This window comes from Sturnira hondurensis, unplaced genomic scaffold (genome assembly GCF_014824575.4).
Source record: "Sturnira hondurensis isolate 20B ecotype Veracruz unplaced genomic scaffold, ASM1482457v3 Scaffold0010128, whole genome shotgun sequence".
NCBI classification, from domain to species: domain Eukaryota; kingdom Metazoa; phylum Chordata; class Mammalia; order Chiroptera; family Phyllostomidae; genus Sturnira; species Sturnira hondurensis.
Genome location: NW_028082759.1, coordinates 32,766,617 through 32,784,636, shown reverse-complemented (window position 1 = coordinate 32,784,636; position 18,020 = coordinate 32,766,617). Strand labels below are relative to the sequence as shown.

Sequence of the window (18,020 nt, the reverse complement as noted above, 5' to 3'; positions counted from 1 at the left end):
ATCTGCAGTTAAATATGTAAAATGTTCATCATCAGTGCTTTTGCTGAAGTTCTCCCACTCATTTCTTGGTTGGTTGAAGTTCATTCTCAAGTAGATTGCTCAAGAAAGGCTCAAATCTTCTTTCATGTTGAAAACTCTTTCCCCATAACTTTGATTAATAAAGGATAACTAGGTTGGATCTGTGGCTCACCTTTTGTTTTGAGATTCTTGGAAATGATGTCCCATTTTGCCTTGATTTTTGTGTGTTTTTGAAAAGTCAGATGTCAATCTATCATATAAAATATAGAAACAATAGCAGTACAGTAAGTACTCTTTTAACATCCACATATAACAACCAATTTTACCTTAGGTTAATTTGTATAAACAAGAGTTAAGTTCCTACAACATCTTATCGACATTATAACAAACGAACATTGAATGATATGATGTTGTTTGAGGGCCTGCTGTAGTTTTCTTAATATATCGGGAGCATTCTTCCATCTAACCCTTTTCCTGCAAGTTCATTCTGAATGGCTGCAGTTATGTTCCACATCCTTTGTAGTTTTTTCAGTGTCTTTCTTTTTTCTTTTTATAATTATTTAAAACAGATGTTGGCAATTTTTGTTTCTGTAAAAAGGCAGATAGTAAATCATTTTTGGCATTGCCAGACAGGCGATCTCTGTTGCAAACTGCTAAAGCAGCCACAGCTAATGTGTGAATTATAGGGCTCTGGCTCAAGTATCATAGTTTCCCTCGTTACCTAAACAGAGCTGTTGACTTCCTTCTTAGAACCCTTTTTAAGTAGGATTGTTTGGGGTTAACAGATGAAGGGTGATTTTTGGGGTTGCATAAATGTTACAAAAACACTTTTTCTTAGCAAATAACACAGGGAAAAAAATTGAAAGTTAGTTCCTAAAGGAAACATTGTGGAGTTTTTCAAAAAATGATAGCAAGTCACTAACAGTAAGATAGTGTGTACATTCATTGCTTTCACAAAGTATATGAAAGTCTTAACTGGCCTTTATAGGCAATATAAAATGTTATTAGCAGCATCTAGAAAGCGTGAATTGCTGTGTCTGACCTATAGGAAATATTGTGCTAATATTTAGCATGAAAATTATTTTTGCTATATAATAAAGATCAGAGTTCACCTTTTAGTTGTACTTTTTGAATGACATTTTGAACCTTTTCAATACAGAAAACTAATTAGAAAAGTGGTGAGAAGTCAATATACTTTATTATGGTATAGTAAATTACTGAGAGAAAAATTTTAATCACTAGATGAAGGAGTCTTGCAGGATTTTTTTTTTTCTGATGTCAGATTTTAAATACTGAACTAAATCCAGGACATTAATCAGCTCTCAATTTTCACTTGCCTAGGAAGATTAGGGCAATTAATACTTGTTTAATTATACATTCTCTGTAACATTTATGGCTAGATGTACCATATAACACTAGACATTTTGTACTTGAATGTTTTTGAATCATAGTATTTTAACAGTAATTTTGTTTTATTACAAGAAGACTAAGATAGCTTTTGAATCTAAATGCTCTTGGATTTTTCTTTTTGGCTTTAAAAGCATATTTTTAAAATAAGGGAATAATTTATTATTGATTTGTTGATCAGCAATGTGTATAGATATTTGGGATACTTCAGATAGTGTGCAGATCAAGAAATAACTTGGTTTGTAATTTTTGCTTATATGATTTTGTAAATCTCATATTGACTAAGATAAAGTTTAACAGTTTTAAGAGAGATCTGGGTCTATAAATAGAGGTGTTCTCCTCACTGTTTCATAGGAATGGTAGCAATAAAATTGAGTCCTATGAGGTACACCAGAAGAACATACTTAAAATAATAATGAGACCGTCATTTTGATTTGGTTATGTTATTCTTTAAAATTTTTGGGGATAGAAATTAGAAGTCTTTCAGAAAGAATTTTATTACTGTATGAAAATGATGAAACTTTGGAACTGTGAAATAAGGAACTTGAAATCGTGGTGGCGGGAGTATTTATTTCGTTCAACTATTTTTGCTAGTCTCTCATTAGTAAGTGCTTTGCTTATCTAAATAGGCATAGCATGGAGGTCTCTATAGATGAACTATGTTTTTGTGTACATTTTCAGCTTTCTAATTGAACATTAGTGTGAGTAGCCTCTAGCTATACAGGCAATCATAAGTGCACATGTATCACCTTTGCCAGTTGTTTCTATTAACAAATGGTAGTTTCTCCCCTCACTCCATGCTATTAATAAGGGAGCCACTAGAACAGGTTTATGAGAGAAGTAAGCCCTGAAGCCTAAGGAATCCATTAGATGTACAGGTTATCCTCTCTCCTGTGACTCTGGAATGGTTCTATCTCTGTACTATCCTTGAGAGAATTGAGAAAAGAGTCATGCAGGTAGTTTTTTTCCTCTTAAATTCGTGAGTGCCTCTAGCCTGTGTCCCCATAATCTTTACAATTTATGGTTGGCTAGTATTTAAACCAACTCAGAACTGCAGTAACCTTTTCAGTAAACTGTAAAGCAGCTATCTGAAAAGTGCTGAGACATGTCCTAAAAAAATAGTGTTTTTCATAGCTTCCTGTAATACAGAGCGAAACTCATTCAAAGTAATTGTTCTCTGTGGTCAACAGTGGCTCAGAAAAGCACCTGATATAATAAATTGAGGGTCTGGAAATTGCTGGATTAGCACCCTTAGAATTGAAGGTCTTTATACTTGGAGTGTATACAGGCTGAATGAATATCAGAAATTGAAGTAATTCCTGTTCATTCAGTAAACAAATAGATTGCAAAAAGTTTTATTTAGGCTTTGTGGAAGGTGCCGAGAGAATGCACCCCTATTCTTGAAGAGAAAGAAGTAGAAAATTAAAATCAGTAGTCAAGTACAAGTGCAGTACTTGGAATGCAGAGGGATGAGTAGGGTGAGGAGGCTTCATAAAGAAGGTGGTGGTGGAGCTGAGTTTGAAAGCTGACGGAAAGGCATTTATACAGGTCACAATGAGTCGGTGTTGGTAGAGGGCAGATTTTAAAGGCCTTGACTGTATGTTAAAGGATTTGGATTTAATTGAGCCCTCTTATAGATGAGATTAGGAATATTTTTTATAATTATATATGCTTATTGTTCATTCAGTTCAACTAAGTAATAATTATTAGGCCTGTGCTGTCCAATATGGTAGCCACTTGCCTCATGTGGCCATTTACATTTAATTAAAAGTAAATTAAATTCAAGTCTTTAGTTGCACTTGACAGAAACATTTCAGGTACTCAATAGCCACATGCGAGTGGACAGTGCAGGTGTAGAAGATTTCTTCAGTGTAGAAGGTTCTGTTGGATAGCATGGCACTACGTGCTTATGTGAGGAGCTATAGCAGGACTGGAAGGAAGGTTTAAGAATGAAAACCGTTGTCTGAATTGTGGTTTTATGGTATATGCATGCTTTGTGAAAGATATCCAAAAAAGCAAATTAAACAGTTAGTTTGAATTTGCTAAGAAATCTCTATTGAAATAACTAATATGAATGATCTAATTTGTTTTCTCCTTTTGGATTTTTATGTTTTTTTAAGTATACTTTATCAATTATGCTATTATAGTTTTCCCAATATTCCCCTCTTTATCCCTGCTCCACCCTGTACTCCTCCACCCTCTAGCTTTCTCCGCTCTTAGTTCATGTCCATGGATTGTACGTAAAAGTTGTTTGAGCTCCTTGTTTCCTGTATCATTTTGACCTCTCCCCATCTATTTAATGCCTACCAGTTATGCTTTTTTTTTCTTTCTTTTTTTAAAAAATATATTTTATTGATTATACCATTACAGTTGTTCTATTCCCCCCTTCATTCCCCTCCACCCTGCATACCCCCTCCCCCACCATTCCCCCCCTTTAGTTTATGACCACATGTCTCAAGTTCTTTAGATTCTATATTTCCCATACTATTCTTGCCCTCCCGCCTATCTATTTTTTACCTACCGTCTCTGCTACTTATTCTCTGTACTTTCTCCCCCCTTTTCCTTCTCCCACTCTCCTGTTGCTAACCCTCCATGTGATCTTCATTTCTATGGTTCAGCTCCCAATCTAGCTGTCTTGGTTTGCTTTTGTTTTAGGTGTGGTTGTTAATAACTGTGAGTTTGCTGTTCTTTCACTGTTCATATTTTTCATCTTCTTTTTCTTAGATAAGTCCCTTTAACATTTCATAGAATAAGGGCTTGGTGATGATGAATTCCTTGAATTTGATATTATCTGAGAAGCACTTTATCTGTCCTTCCATTCTAAATGAAAGCTTTGCTGGATAGAGCAGTCTTGGATGTAGGTCTTTGGATTTCATGACTTGGAATACTTCTTTCCAGCTCCTTCTTGCCTGTAAGGTCTCTTTTAGGAAATCTGCTGACAGTCTGATGGGTACTCCTTTGTAGGTGACTGTCCCCTTATCTCTTGCTACTTCTAGGATTCTCACCTTCATTTTAATCTTGGCTAATGTAATGATGATGTGCCTTGGTGTGTTCCTTCTTGAGTCCAACTTCTTTGTGACTCTCTGAGCTTCCTGGATTTCCTGGAAGTCTATTTTCTTTGCCAGACTGGGGAAGTTCTCCTTTATTATTTGTTCAGATAAGTTTTCCACTTGTCACTCTTCCTCTTCCCCTTCTGGTACCCCTATAATTCAGATGTTGGAATATTTAAAGATGTTCTGAGGTTCCTAAGCCTCTCCTCATTTTTTTGAATTCTTGTAACTTCACATTTTTCTGTTTGGTCATTTCTTCCTTCCTTCTGGCCCACCCTCTTGATTTCAATCCCAGTTTCCTTTCCATCACTGTTGGTTTCCTGTGCACTTCCCTTCATTTCAATTAGTTTAGCCTTCATATGTTCCTCTAATTTGTGGCTAAAATCAACCAGTTCTGTGAGCATTCTTTTCACCAGTGTTTTGAACTGTGCATCTGATAGGTTGGCTATCTCTTGGTTGCTTAAAAGTATTGGCTCTGGGGCTTTGACCTGTTCTCCTTGAGCCATAATGTTTTAGTCTGTTTGAGCTTGTTGCGTATGAGGGGTGGAGCCTTAGGTGTTCATCAGGGTGGGGCGACCCAGGTGGCTGGGTTGTGATGCTGATGTGGGGGCGGGGTCAGAGAGGGGCAATGGTGGTTTTTTTCGGTCCCTTCTGCTGCTTTCCACAAACAAACCTGGCCTCCGTGGTTCTGGCTCCTGGGTGTGTGGGCCTCTGCACCCTCCAGGACCCTGTGGGTCTCTCCAACAAACTCTCTGTGAGCCTGGGAGCTTCTCCTGGCACCTCAACCCTGAGAGTTTTTCCAGTTGGTGCTTTTAGGTTTTAATTCCTGTTGCTGGGGCCCTAGCCTGCATAGTCTGTCTCGCTGCTTGCTCCTTTGCCTGGTTTAAATGCACATGAATGTGTGAATGGTCAGCCAGCCGCCTTGCACTGCCACTGGGTCCGCCTGTTGCCACCCCACGCCCGGGATCTGCCAATGGCTGCCTGGGGACCTGGGTAGGTCCGGTCCGGCTGCTTTTTTTCCGCGGGACTCCACTCTACTCCACCCCTCTTACCGGTCTGGATGAATGGTTCATTGTTGTTGGACTTCAGTACAGTTCAATTTTCCATGTTTTGGTTGCCTTTTTGTTACTAAAACTTTGTTGTCTTTAAACATGGTTGTGCAAGGAGGCACAGTGTTTCCACCTATGCCTCCATCTTGACCAGAAGTGGATAGAATAATCTTGGATGTAGGTCTTTGCCTTTCATGACTTCAGATACTTCTTTCCAGCCCCTTCTTGCCTACAAGGATTCTTTTGAGAAAGCAGCTGATAGCCTTATGGGCACTCCTTTGTCGGTAACTCTTTTCCTTTCCTCTTGCTCCTTTTAAAATTATCTTCTTTTTTTTAAATTTAAATTTTTATTTAATTCTTGTTCAAGTACAGTTTTCTGTCTTATATTCCCAGCCCTGCCCCCCACCAGTGCTCCCTATCTCCCTCCCATTTCCACCTCCCACCTTAGTTATTGTCCATGTGTCCTTTATACTTGTTCATGTGAGTCCATCCCCTTTTCCCCTATGATTCTCTCCCCTCTCCTCTCTGGACCCTGTCAGCCTGCTCTGTATTTGAGTGTCATTGGTCATATTTTGCTTGCTTGTTTGTTTTGTTGTTTAGATTCCTGTTAACGGTGAGATCATATGGTATTTGTCTTTCACCACCTGGCTTATTTCACTCAGCATAATGCTTTCCAGTTCCATCCATGATGTTGCAAAGGGTAGGAGTTCCTTCTTCTTTTCTGCAGCATAGAATTCCATTGTGTAAATGTACCATAGCTTTTTGATCCAGTCATTTACTGATGGGCATCCAGTTGCTTCCAACTCTTGGCTATCGTAAATTGTGCTGCTGTGAACATCGGGGTGCATAGGTTCTTTTGGATTGGTGTTTCAGGGTTCTTAGGATATGCTCCTAACAGTGGAATTGCTGGGTCAAAAGGCACATTCATTTTTAGTTTTCTTAAAAAGTTCCATACTGTTTTCCATAGTGGTTGTAGCAGTCTGCAATCCCACCAACAGTGAACTAGGGTCCCCTTTTCCCCACAACGTCTCCAGCACTTGTTGTTTGTTTCTTTATTTATGATAGCCATTCTGACTGGTGTAAAGTGGTATCTCATTGTGGTTTTAATTTGCATCTCTGATAGCTAGCGATATCGAGCATCTTTTCATGTGTCTCTGGATCCTCTCTATGTCCTCCTTGGAGAAATGTCTGTTCAAGTCCTTTGCCCATTTTATAATTGGGTTGCTCATCTTCTTTGAGTGGAGTCGAGTTTGTCTGAGGTATCATTGGCAAATATGTTTTCCGAAGCTGTTGCTTCTCTTTTTATCTCGGTACTGTTTTCCTTAGCCATGCAGAAGCTTTTAATTTTGATGAGATCCCATTTGTTTATTCTTTCCTTTATGTCCCTTGCTCTGGGGGACGTATCAATAAAAATATTGCTGTGTGGAATATCTGAGATTTTCCTGCCAATGTTCTCCTCTAGGGCTTTAATGGTTTCACAGCTTATATTTAAGTCTTTTATCCACCTTGAATTAATTTTGGTGTATTAATGATGATGTGCCTTGGTGTGTGTCTCTTTGGTTCCAACTTCTTTGCGACTCTCTGAGCTTCCTGGACTTCCTGAAAGTTTAATTTCCTTTGCCAGGTTGGGGAAGTTCTCCTTCATTATTTGTTCAAATAAGTTTTCAATTTCTTTTGTTCTTCTCCTTCTGGCACCCCTATAATTCAGATACTGGAATATTTCAAGTTGTCAAGGAGGTTCAAAAGGTTTTTTTCATTGTTTTGCATTCTTGTTTTTTCATTCTGTTCTGGTTGGATGTTTATTTCTTCCTTTTATTCCAAATTGTTGATTTGAGTCCTGGTTTCCTTCCTATCACTGTTGGTTCCCTGAATATTTTACTTTATTTCATTTTAGGTATCTTTCATTTTTTGATCAAGCTCTATCAGTTCTGTAAGCATTTTGATTACCAGGGCTTTAAATTCTCCATCAGATAGGTTGGCTATCTCCTCATCACTTAGCTCTCTTTCTGAAGTTTTGTTCTGTTCTTTCATTTTGGCCCTATTTCTTTCTTTGGGACCCTGGTAAGTTGTAAGGGGGCAGGGCTTTAGGTATTCACCCGATCAGGGCACCCCTCCTTGCTGTGCTAAGGTGCTGCTTGTGGGGGAGGAGCCAGAGAGGGAATGATGCAGCTCATCTGCTTACTTTTCACTGAACTCTCCTGTGAGACTGGCAGTTTCTCCCTTCACAGCAACCGCCACGCCCATGCAGCGCCCTGCACCTCTGCAGCCAGCTCAGCCCACACAGTTGCTTACCCTGCTGAGGTTTCTCAGCCAGCCCTGCCTGTGTGGTCTGCCACCTTGCCACCATTTCTCTCCATCAGCCACCTTACTGGTTTGATTGTTCTGTTTGACTGTTTCTTTAATTCTGTGGTTGTTTGAGTTCCATGCAGTTTGATTTTCTGGCACTTTTGGTTGTTTATTGATTTTAGATTGGTTATTACCCTCCTTTTGGTTGTGCGAGGAAGCGAAGGGTTTCTACCTAAGCCTCCATCTTGGCTGGAACTTTGCTGTATTTTCTTGAAGGTCAGACACTTTCAAATTGCAATTTAAATTTTAGTGTTAATCCAGGGACTTGTTATATCCTGATCTAGTCCATTTCATACTTAATTAATGATTTCGATTAAATGTGCTTTTATACCACTGTAGTGATGAGTTTTGAATCTCAATGAACCATGGGTGTAAGATGAAATGAGAAGACTTTATTATAGACTAGATGCTTTTTGTACATTACTGATTAGTCTAGGATTTACTGGTATTTTAAATTGAACAAAGCAGAATGAAGAAAACAAGGCTTTGCAAACTTGAAGAATAAAACTACAGAGTCAGTAAAAGTGACAATACTAATTTATTAATTTATATGTTTCTTCTCAAGGACTACAACTCCAGGAGAAACGAAACTGCTGGCCTCTGAAATCTATGACATTCTTCAGTCTTCCAATGTGGCAGATAATGATAGTTTCAATGAAATGAACTCACGTCGAAGAAAAGCTCAGTTTTTTCTGGGGACTACAAACAAACGTGCCAAAACAGTGGTTTTGCATATAGATGGTCTTGATGATACGGTAAGGTTTTTATAAACACATGGTTCATCAGATGGGAAGAGGAATCATGTTAATTAAATAGTTTTCTCAGTGGCCCCTGCTAACAGTCTTTAAGAGCAAGTCCTAGTATTAGTATTTTATACTGATAAAAGGGAGCATTTTGTGCTAAAGAGATTTGTTAATCAGGGGATGTTAAAATTTTAAATATTTGTGCTCTAATACTAGCATTTCAAAATACACAAAGCAAAAACTGACAGAAATGCAAAGAGAAATAAACAGATCTACAGTTAGAGCTAGAGATTTGAATACTACCCTTTCAGTTAATAGAACAAATATACAGAAAATCAGTAAGGGTATAGAAGGCCTAATAATCAACTTGACCTAATTGATATTTATTGAATACCCCACCCAGCAGCAAGACAATAATTCTTTTCAGGGGCATATGGGACATTTACCAAGATTGCCCTCCTTATTTTCTTTCCCTCCTTGCTACCCTCTATCCCTCCCTCCCTTCTTTGTTGGTTGATTTAGGGCTTATTATATTACAATAGTTCTTCCTTATCCACGGGAGATAAGTTCCAGGACCCTGCCGGTGGATGCACTAAATAGTGCCAAACCCTATATATGCTGTGTTTTTTCCTGTACATACACACTTTTTCACTTATTGAAAGCACTTTATGGCCTCTCTTTGGCATATCCAAATTGTCAGCCTCACTACTCTTGTGTTTTGAGGCCATTATTGAGTAAAATAAGTATTGTTCGAACTCAAGCACTGTGATACTGTGACAGTTGATCCGATAACTAAGAGGACTACTGAGTAACTCACAGGCAGGTAAGCATTTACAGCATGGAAATACTGGACAAAGGGCTGAATTATATGTGTATGTGGGGGGGCAGAATGGTGCAAAATTTCATCATGCTACTCAGAATGGTGTACAATTTATGGATTGTTTATTCTGGAGTTTTCCATTTAACATTTTTGAACCACAGTTGACTGCGGGTAATTGAAATTGCAGAAAGCAAAATCGCAATAAGGAGAGGCCTACTCTAGATCACTTCATGCATAATGAGACATAACACTGTATTTCATTCCCTTATCTCTGCCTTAGTGCTATTGGTATCATCTTTTATTTCTGCATGTGCTGTAAGCCCCAAAATACATTGTTATTACATTAAATATTCTTTAATTTTTTTTCAATATTTTATTGTGATAAAATATACATAGCATAAAATTTACTATTTTAACCGTATTTATAAAAAGACTTTATTTATTTTTATTTTTAGAGAAAGGAAAAGAGAGGGAGAAAGAGAGGGAGAGAAACATCGATCGATCGTTTGCCTTTTGTGCATCCCCAACTGGGGACCTAGTCCACAATCCAGGCATGTGTCCTGACTGGGAATCGAACCAGCGATCCTTTGGTTCACAGGCTGGCTGGCGTTCAATCCACTGAGCCATACCAGCTAGGGTATAAAATAAGTTTTAATACCTATCCTAGTAGCTGAGAAGTAGTATATTACTGTGCTTTTCACTGGCATTTTCCTAATGACTAATGATGTTTAGTATCTTTTCATGTTGTTATTGGCCATTTTGTAGTGGTTGATTTAGAGTTTATTGTATAAATCTTTATCACAGATTTTCTCTTTGGGAGAAATTTCTATTCATGTTTTTTTTTTTTAAAGTCCTCACCCAAAGATATGTTTACTGATTTTAGGGGGAGAGGTGGTGGGGGCATGGGGAGAGAGATCGATCAATTGGTTGCCTTCTGTACACACCTGATGGGATTGAACCTGCAACCTAGGTATGAGCCCTGACTGGGAATTTAACCTGCAGTTTTTTGGTATATGGGATGATGTTCCAGCCAACTGAGCCATCTGGCCGGGGCATCTCTTCATTCTTTCTTAAATTTTAAATTGCTCGTTATTTGTCTTTTTATTGTTGAGTTGAGTTCTATTAATACCATGTGAACCAACCTTTTGTTCCTAGGATAAATTTTAACTGATCATGATGTATAATCTTGTAATATGCCTCTGGATTCAGTTTGCTGGTACATTATTGAGGCATTTTGCATTTGTATTCACATAAGATATTTATCATTTGTTTTCCTGTGGGGGGTTTTTTTGTGTTGTTTTGTTTTTCTTGAGTCAGTTTTAGTAGTGTCTTTCTAGGTACTTGTCCATTTCATTGAGGTTATCTAATGGTTGGCATATAATTATAGTGTTAGCTTATAATCCTTTTGTTTATGTAAGGTTAGTCATAATATACCCTCTTTAATTCCAGATTTTAGTCATTGGAGTCATGTTTCTCTTTTTCTTGGTCAGTCTAGCTAAAGGTTTATCAATTGTGTTGATCTTTTCAAAGAACCGACTTTGGTTTTTATTGATTTTTTTAACCCCCTCCCCATTCTCTATTTCTTTTTCCTCTGCTTTAAAAAACTCATCTATCTCCTTCTTTTTTCTTTAGGTTTAGTTGCTCTTTTTCTTACTTCTTAAAATAGAATGTTAGGTTATTGATTTGAGAATTTCTTATATTTTAATGTAGTTATTATAGCTTTCAAGTTCCTTCTAAGCACTGTTTTCTCTGCATCCCATAGATTTGATATGTGCGGTTTTCATTTCATTCTTTAATTTCTCTTGTGACCTCCTTGGTTGTTTAGGAGTTTGTTGTTTAATTTCCATGTATTTCTGAATTTTCCAAACCTTCTTGTGTTAATTATTTCTAATTTCATTTCATATAGTGTATGATTTCAACCCTTTTAAATGTATTGAGGCACATGCACACCACAAACACACTCTTCTATTCATTGCCAGAGTTAACCTTGACTCATCTATCTCCTTGCCCAAATTCTCACTTCATCTATTTAAGATTCTCTCAACCTAATCTTGACCCTGTTTTCAATCTAGAGGTTATTCATCCTCCCTGGTGAATTCTGGATCCTCTTTGCTCTGTTCAAGTACTCATGTTTACCTGAAAATAGCCTATCCTTAGGATCAAATGTTGAAATTGGATTTTCTACTCCTCTGCAACCCCTAGGCTTTGCCTGTTGCAAATGTGTTAATTTGTGTGAAAATAAAGATGAATGGGCCTTATGCATCTGGTTTCTCATTGTCACATATAGTTGGGATTTAATGTCAGACTGTTGTTGCAAGCTAGGCAAGTTGCTTAACTTTTCTGTTTTGCTTTTCTCACATTTAAAATAAGGAATCAGGTTAGACTTGTAGTATTTAACTTCGCTGTTGTATATGCTATGCAAACTTTCTTTCACTTTTAAATGTATGTGGTACTGAATATGTGGCAGAGATAAACATGGATCTTTGATGACCAGTCCCCTAAAGGGGATTTACAGAACCTAGGATGCAGGAGAGCAGAGTCAGAAACAGTGCAGTAGATGAGTCCCTGTGGGTCTGTGCCCTGCTGTGCACCCCTATATCACAGATCGTTGACTGAGCGGTGTTGAAATGTAGTAACGAGTAGTGAAGAAGTGGTTTAAATAGGGAGATTGCAAGGGTTTGGGTTGTTTTGAAGGATGTGGGAATAAGTGTGAAGACTGATTTTATTTAATAGAAGAGAAGAATGAATCAGGTAATTTGAAGGCAGTGCTTCTTAGGACGTGATTCAGAGACTAGGGCTCACTTGCAGATTCCTGCCCCCCGAGAAGAACTGAATGAGAACCTGGTCTCAGTACAGAAACAGGGAAGTTCAAGTGGTGACTAGATGTCTGGGCTGGGGTTGGAGGGAGGGATGAGGGGAAACTAGTTATTTTCCATTCTATTTTCTTTTTGGATTTTGTCTTTGAGGTGACTGCTTGGTATCTAAGTGGGTATACCAGTAGACAAATGAAAATTAAATCATACTGGAATATGTCTGTGCTTACGTGGAAGTGATGAGAATAGTCTACCAAGGACAAAGTAGAAAGAAAATCTCTTGGTTTTAAACATTGGACCTTGAAGTAAGATGAGACAGAGGTGGAATAATCAGTGGTGTAAGTACAAGACCAGGGTTGTGTATTATTAGGAGTCAAAGAAGCATTGGAAGGTGTATGTTGGTTATATTGGAAACGGGGGGGGAAATGAGAAGCAAAAGGAGGATGACCGTTGAGAATGCAGTGGGTGCCCATTGAGAATGCCGTTAATGAGAAATGTAGTGATATTTATATAAATATCAAGTACTTTCGAAAATAGTCAAACACTGAATGCTCACTAATACTAACTTTGGTTTGTTAGAATTTGTCCCTAGAGGTTTTTAAGCTACAGCAGGGGTCAGGAGACCTGTTCTTTAAAAGGCCAGATAGTAAATATTTGAGGTTTTGCAGGCCATATGGCCTACTTACACCCACTAACTCTGCTGTAGAATGAAGCTAGCCTCAGACGTTGTGGTCCAGTAGAACCTGATGTACAGAAACAGCTGGTGAACTATAGTTTGCCCACTCTTGAGCAGGAGGAGCCTGCGCTTCTCAGCACTATTTCTTTTTGCTTCAAGATTTGAATTAACAGCAGCTAACTTCGTGTTAAAATAATTAAAACTAAGTATTAGTAATGAAGCTTGGAAAAAATCTAGCAGGGATTACTCTTCTGTTGATCTTACAAAATTTAGTGAACTTGACTAAGCACCACTCTCCCATGCCCTCACATATAAGATGGTAGAACTGAAATAGGGACATTTATTCTCCATGATGCCCCACCTCTGCCCAAATGTGATAACCAGTTCAGTGTGGTTTCATTTGACTTATTCCCTTTTATTATTCTGCCAATTTTAATACCAATTTGCTTTTACTTTTTCAGTCTCGGAGAAATCTGTGTGAAGAGGCTTTGTTAAAAATTAAAGGCGTTATTAGCTTTACTTTTCAAATGGCTGTTCAAAGATGTGTGGTACGAATCCGTTCAGATTTGAAAGCAGAGGTTAGTATTTTAAATGCCTGAATGTGTTTGAGGTTTCAGGTAACAAATCAATTTTCAAATTTGTCCCTTTTTATTCTGGCCCAGGCTTTGGCATCAGCAATAGCATCAACCAAGGTTATGAAGGCTCAGCAAGTTGTGAAAAGTGAAAGTGGAGAAGAGGTAAAAGCCTTACATTGTTGTCTTTTTTTGTTAATTCTATTTTTAGCTCTACCTATGGACATACTTATTGATTTTAGAAAAAGAAGAAGGGAGGGAGTGAAACATCAGTGTGAGAAACATCAGTCATTTGCCTCTCCAGGCCCCAACCAGGACCAAACTCATAACCCAGGTATATGCCCTAACAGAAACGGAGCCTGCGACCCTTAGGTTTACGGATGATGCTCCAACCTCCAGCCAAGTGAGCCGCACCGGGGCTGTGTAGTTTCCTTACGTCTAACTGTGACTCCTGATGGTTCTTCATGGCTAGCAGACTGCCAGTATTTCTAGACTAGTAGTTGCAATGTGTATAGGAATGTGGCTGGGTCACATTATCTCGGTATTTCTCGATTAATAGTTAACTCTTTTAGAAATACAGAAAGAGCTTTTGTGGATTTCAGTCTGCTTTTATATCTTATATTTTCTGAATTTCAGACTTTTTTTCAGTGGTGATGTTTTGCTGATATATGGAAGTAGAGGAGATGTGGCTTCTTTGCTTTGGTTTTTAAATATTTTCTAGCCTTAGTTTTGCCAGTCCAAAAAATAAAGTCCAGTCATCCTCTTGGGCAAATATATATATTGGGAATCTTTGCCCCTTGCTTTCTATTAGCTTTGTGATAAGGGAATGAACCTGTATGGTATCAGCCCATTTGCGTTCATGGATAAGGAGGTTCACTGGCCCTCCAGAAGTCTACCCAGTAGCCAGATATGTGCTTTGGCTTGTTTGTTTATTTTTAAATGTTTATGATTTATTTTTAATCATAGTTGATACACCATATTATGTTAGTGCCAGGTGTACAACACAGTGATTCAACGTTCATATACTTCACAAAGTGGTCCTCACAATAAGTCTGATAACTATTTGTCACCATGCATAGTCATTAAGATATTACTGACTGTGTTCCCTAAGCTACACATTACCTCCCCATGACTTACTTTGTAACTGGGAGTTTGTACTCTTAATCTCCTTTCCCTTTTCAGCCTAACCCCATCATCTTGAAATAGAAGTTACACATTTGTTCTTGTGTGATTCTGTCTATATGTGCCTACACAATGCTCAGCAGTTGAGCCTGCCTTCATGTAAGAAGAACATTGTCAAAGGAATATAGCCCGTGGACATAAATACTGGGGTGATTAGAATGAGAAGAAAGTTGCATCTCACATATATCTATCAATTATGTTGATTTCGCAGTAACTCTTCATGTTCTCTGTGTCAGATGCTGGTCCCATTCCAGGATATGGCTGTGGAAGTGGAACAGAACACAGAGCTGCCCGACTATCTGCCCGAGGATGAGAGCCCCACGAAGGAGCAGGACAAAGCAGTGTCCCGGGTCGGCTCCCACCCAGAGGGTGGGGCTAGCTGGCTGAGCACAGCTGCAAACTTTTTATCCAGATCGTTTTACTGGTGACTTCACTTTGGGGTTCAAGGACTGTGTGAATGAACAAGGGGCCAGTTTTCCATTGTTGTGGTGAACTGTCAAGTGCAATTTGCAATAAGTTATCATGAAAAGTTTTTAGATTACATGATTGCGTATGCTGCATTTTACATTTTATTGGACATTTTGCCCCACTAAGTGGTAAAAATGACAGGCTACAGGTGGAGTTGCTCTGTTTATGAAGGTGTTTTGGTTTTGTTTTCCTTTGTTTAATTGCCTCACTTTTAAAAAACATGGGTCCACAATTAAACCAAACATAAATATGTGCAGCTTCACATTTTATTTTATATGAAGCACTTGATTAGGAAAACTCATTTTCTCCTGAAGCCTCAGGACCTATCTGAAGAGAAGTTTTTATTTTAGCTCAAGTGGTGAATGAATTACTGAACATTTTTCTGTGCTTTTCTTCATGAAAGATACTTGCTTTGGTACTCTTTACTGCAAGTTGAAAACATTTCTAATTATCCCCCTTTTTGTGCCTTTTTTTAATTTTGCCAACCATGTATATGGAAAGGTCATTACTGATGACATTTTGTGAATTAAACTATATTCGTTTGAATATAGCAGTCCCCTAAAAATACAATTCTACAAAATCTTTGCAATATTATTTGTTGTCATTTTAATAAGAGTAACACAAAATCATTGGAAAAAGGGAAACATGTATGTCAGCAAAGTGCCAGTGAGACTGAATATGACCAAACGTAGTTTAACTGCTGTTCTGATTGGTTTGTACCAGCTCTTGGGAGTTACACCCACTAGATAATGGGAGCAGCTGCTGGTAGGCCTTATTTTGTGAATACACACTATCTTCTGTTAGAAAAGAAAATAGTAAAGAACTGACAAACTTGAAAAAGAAAACAAAAATTGGATGCCTATAATGCCCTAGTGCCATTCGGTAGAGTCGAACCATAACACATGGGTTGCTTGGTAGGTGCCTATTCAGTAGGTGTTTCCTTGTATTGCCTTTGTGAATTTATTATGAACTTGCAGTCATATTGAATGAAAAAAGACTCAAGTTAATACTTACAAAGAAATAAAGCCAGCATTGGTCTACTTAATCTTCTTTCTCATGTCCAGCCAGAAAAAAAGAACTTCAGTGAAGGTAAGGTAAATAAATATAAATATAAATACATATACATATATATTTTTTGTAGATAAGTGCTAATTACATAAATGTAATGCTTTATTATATTGCTGAAATATTTGGCAACTAAAAATGTTCCTTTTGGAAGTCCAACAAAATCCACATAAATATTAATGCCCATATGATTAAAAACTAATGGGAAGAAATTGAAATTCTTTTTCATCCACATGTAGCGCTGCTATTTTACTCCTTGGAGAATGTGAAGTGAAAATTGGACCCCGGAGGGTTTTCTTGCATTTTCATTGCTTCTCTTTTAGAGAAAATTAAAAGCATCCAGTGTTACTGGAGAAAAAATATTGTAAAATGCTTCACCAACAAGAATCTTGAGTTCATGAACGTTGTGACCTTCTGGAGGGAGGCATATTGAGGGTGTTGAGAATGACATTTTTTTTCATGTGTTTGGGCTCTGATTCAGGTGACACGCACAAATGAAATTACAAGCTTTCAGGGCATGTATGGCTTTAAATGCATAATACAACTTGCTGCCAGAACCAGACATGTTGAAAAAAGAAAACAGAACCACCTCCTTTCTATAGCCATTAAAACAAAGTTTACTGTTCTGTTTTAACAGGCCTGTGTTTTATTTTGCATTGCCACACATCTGCTTATTTAAAAAAACGACATCGCTTTGGTAGCAATGGTTCGATACAAGTAGGTATTATAGCTTGGTGTTTGTGTGTTCTAATTATATGTGTTCTTTTGTTTCCAGGTCTTATAGAGCAGTTAAGCCAACTGTTACAGCATTTTTTGAATTATGTTGTAAAATAATAAAAAGTAACAATTAAAATTGAATGGATATTGCATTTTTGTGCTATAAGCATTATTGATTACTCTTAAGCCTGTTTGTACCTGCACTGCCTGGCACCTTCTCCTAGCTCCCAGTAGATGCGTTACCCGACTAATTCCCATGCATCTTTTGTTCATCTTCTTGCCAGCACTATGCCTGCGTCCCCCTACCTGCGTCTCCCTACCCCCCGGGTTTGCATCAGCTGTCCCCTTACATGTACTCATTGGAGCATTTTTCACATTAGATTGAAATTATATTCACCAGTGAGTCTCCCCTCCTCAGCTTTTTGACAACTGAGATGGTCTGTGGTTATATCTGACTAGTGGCAAGCACTCAAATATTTTTTTAAAATATTTTATTTATTTATCTTTAGAGGGGAAGGGAAGTGGAGAAGGAGAGAAATATCAATGTATGGTTGCCTCTGGTGTGTCCTCTGCCGGGAACTGCCCTGCAACCCAGGCATGTGCCCTGACTGGGAATTGAACTGCGATAGTCTGGTTCGCAGGCCCTCAAATATTTTTTTAGGAGAACGAAGAATTTATTTTTAATCATTAAAAATAAATAGAAGGTACTAATTAATGTGGGCACATATGAAAAATGTCAGACTGCCCCCCCTTTTTTCCTTTTTTATTTCTGATTTATTCAATTTATTGTTTTTTCATTTGGTCTTTTTTTTAAAGTGGAAGAGGATCGTACATAATGCTTACTGCATTGAATGAAGTTAAGACTTAACTTAAAATATTTTTTTACTTATTTATCTTTAGAGAGGGGGAGGGAGGGCTATGTGTGAGAAAAAACATTGGTTACCTCTTGCACACCCCAACTGGGGACCCGGCCCACAACCCAGGCATATGCCCTGACTGTGAATCAAACTGGTACTCAATCTACAGAGCCACACCAGTCAGGGCAAGATTAATTTATAGTATCCTGATTCTTACAGAATTGTTATAGGAGAATA

At 38.0% G+C, this 18,020-nt stretch overlaps 1 protein-coding gene across 2 annotated transcripts in view; it reads left to right on the top strand.

Annotated features, from left to right (window-relative positions):
• ARMC1 (armadillo repeat containing 1) overlaps positions 1–17,062 on the top strand; it is a 35,169-nt gene extending 18,107 nt beyond the window's left edge. For both annotated transcript variants that reach the window (XM_037058634.1, XM_037058635.1), the window contains exons 4-7: positions 8,436–8,625; positions 13,384–13,500; positions 13,585–13,659; positions 14,913–17,062. In XM_037058634.1, the coding sequence (XP_036914529.1) occupies positions 8,436–8,625; positions 13,384–13,500; positions 13,585–13,659; positions 14,913–15,104 (574 nt within the window). In that variant the 3' untranslated portion in view covers positions 15,105–17,062. The remainder of the gene's footprint in view (positions 1–8,435; positions 8,626–13,383; positions 13,501–13,584; positions 13,660–14,912) is intronic.
• Positions 17,063–18,020: the final 958 nt, after the last annotated feature.